At 38.1% G+C, this 2,873-nt stretch overlaps 1 protein-coding gene across 1 annotated transcript; it reads right to left on the reverse strand.

Moving 5' to 3' along the window:
- Nucleotides 1-60: 60 nt before the first annotated feature.
- Nucleotides 61-1,678, reverse strand: smarcc2 (SWI/SNF related BAF chromatin remodeling complex subunit C2; the record flags this gene model as incomplete). Its single annotated transcript, XM_014009124.1, is given in 4 exon segments — nt 61-142; nt 289-374; nt 456-575; nt 1,560-1,678. Coding segments are annotated over 4 exon segments (399 nt in total), but the record flags the coding sequence as incomplete, so codon positions are not given.
- Between the last annotated feature and the right edge of the window lie 1,195 nt (nt 1,679-2,873).

Genomic DNA, 2,873 nt, shown 5'->3' on the forward strand with positions numbered 1-2,873 from the left:
ACACACACACACACACACACACACACACACACACACACACACACACACACTTAAACTCACCTGCACTAAGGACTTCTCAATTGTCATGAACATTTCCACATTTCGGTCCATCCTTGATGGATTCTGGAAGTCAAACCTGCGCCTACCAGGAAATTAGACTGGAGTTACACATGAAACAGCAAGGTAGCCCTAATCCAATCAAGCACCATCTCTTTAGACTTTAAACACTTTTCCCATGAGATGCTCAATTCTCAAAAAAACCAAGGTCAACTGGAATGAAAGTCTTACCATCCTTGATCACTTTTGAACTTGTAGGCAGCAGCCAGAATGTGGCAGAGAGCCCCTCCTGACTTGAAGTCTAGAAAACACTTCATCTGCAGGCAGAAAACAGGAAAGCCTCAGAACAACCTGCCTGAGAAGGAACGTGTTTACAGACGGAGCAGGAAGCCACATACCGGCAGCTTTGTGAGGGGAGGGTTGCTGACGTGCCTGCCGAACACCTCCTCCTGGAACTGCAGCAGCTGGACCACCAGGCTGGAAAGGGATTTGTTGGTGGGGGGCTCAGCCTGGATGTACTAAATGAAACAAGAGGGTCAAAGTAAACGCGTGTGTTTGGTCTGAAGCGTTATATTACTTTCACTGTATTATCTTTATTTTCACTTTTATCAGTGAAAGTGTAAACATTTGAATTACGTGCTTCCACAAGTGCTGCTTCACCTTCTTAGTGTAAATAATGCAAATGACATAATATTTATATAGGCCAGCTTAATATATATACTTTTCACATCACTTGAATTTCCTGTTCTGCATTATTTTCTATTTATTCTCATCAACTGTACAAACATTACTCATTACATCTTAATAATTTGTACTTGTGTTTTGTTTGTTTTTCTTTGAACACTACTTATAGCTGTAATCATGCAATTTGTAATCACTTACTAAACAGACACATTAATTATGTATGTTTTATATTTAGATTTGTTTTCTGTTGTTAGGCGTGCTTGGGAATAAAACTCCCTGACCTCTCATGTGATGGACAYTGAGGGGATGATTTAACCAATAACCCACTTCGTATTGATTGTAGGTGACCTTTTTATTTTCTTGTGTTATATATTTTGTTAAATATCCGTGCATACASGCCAAAGGCTGTTCCATGATGTTAAACATCGCCCTCCGTCTTCAGTGCCAGAGGCGCCATAGAGCCAACATCTGGATGTGGGCTGCTCACCGTTAGCCGATTAGCTTAGCTACTCCGCCCTCTCTGCTTTGCTAAAGTCACCCCCTTCTCCCCCAAAAAACTAATTTTTTTCAGGTCTGTTTGTGTTCTAATTTCGGATAGGTTCAGCTACAAAGACACGCACAGACGCCGTCTTTAGCAGCCGCATCTGGTGCAGCCTTTTGGCTCAGCATCCTTTTTGGTGAATCAAACAGCTGGACGCTCAGCAGCACCCTCCCTCCTCTCTTTGTCACTGCCTCTGCCCGATAGGTAAAGCGCCTACGTTTCGGAGCGGAAAACTAAAGCTCCCCTGATGCATGCTTACAAAACATGCGCTCAGTACCTTTTTGTAATTCTTTCCCAGCCAGACGCGGACATTATCAAACTGCGAAACGGTGTCAGACGCTTCGAAATATTTTACATTCGGGCCGCCGTCTTTCTTCCGCACCGCCATCTTTGCCTGCAGAGAGTCGACGTCGGCTGGCTGCCTCCTAGCGGTCAGACTGCGCTACTGCAGCGGACAATGGCGCTGTGATGACAGCATGTGACCGGCAGGGGGAAGAGTTGTGCAAATTATGATTTTTTTTTTTTTTAAATCTTCCAACATTAGCTGAAAAAAGCTTCGTCCTGTTGGAGATTAAATACTTAGATAAGGCTTCGTTGAAAAGTTTTTATGGTGTGTAAAACGTGATTTAAAAAACCTGCTAGTTCATACAAGATAAAAGGCAATAAAAATTAGACTAAAATAAAAATAAAATGTCAATATCAATGCAAAAATGCTCAATAAACTTTAGTTAATTTTTTGAGTATATGTATTTGGTTATTTAGCATCAATCCACCTACTTTATGTAATAAAAAATAGGAATTAGAAGAGTCTCTCTACACAATACACATACTGTATTTTTCAATGTGGACATTCTAATAAGACTAAAGGAAGAACAGTTCTTTATGTCTTTTCTGAAAAGGAAAATGAAATTAGTCATTCCATGCAGGTCCAATGTTCATTTTTATATATTTGTTCAAACATTGTTAGCTGAGGATCAAGTATTAAATGCCTAAATCTTTTTTTTATTAATAATAACCTAATTCAGTCTGAACCTAACTTAAAAAAACAAAAAACAGTTAAAGTAATGTAAATGACAAAACCTGAGACCCTCACTTTTAAAATGATTAAAATGTTTGTTTTTATGCTTGATGACCTTGACCTGGCTGTATAGCTGCTTGTTTGGACATTTAAATCTTCCTCAGAGTGTCAAAGACAACAAAACACCAGGTTGGACCGCGAAAAAAAATATATAAATTTTTTAAAAACTGCAGCTGCATTATGATTTTTTATGTATGCATATATTGATATGAACTCTGCTTTACATAAAAAAAATTTTAAGTTACATTATAGGAAACACATAAAACATAGTATGTTCTTTCTACATCACTGTTTTTAAAGTGGGAGTACTAATTCCATGGGTTGTGTGTGCATTTTATTAAAAAAAAACTCTCACAGCAGTGTCACTATATTTAATTGGTTTAGTTTAGTCCTCTGAATTTAAGATCAGCAGACTCTTCAGACTCCTTTAAAGCTCAGTTAAAACTTACCTTTTTAAATCTGCATTTGTTTAAATTTGCTCCGTTAATTTTTATTTTATTTTATTTTATTTTA

This window comes from Austrofundulus limnaeus, unplaced genomic scaffold (genome assembly GCF_001266775.1).
Source record: "Austrofundulus limnaeus strain Quisiro unplaced genomic scaffold, Austrofundulus_limnaeus-1.0 Scaffold55, whole genome shotgun sequence".
Classification (NCBI taxonomy): Eukaryota; Metazoa; Chordata; class Actinopteri; order Cyprinodontiformes; family Rivulidae; genus Austrofundulus; species Austrofundulus limnaeus.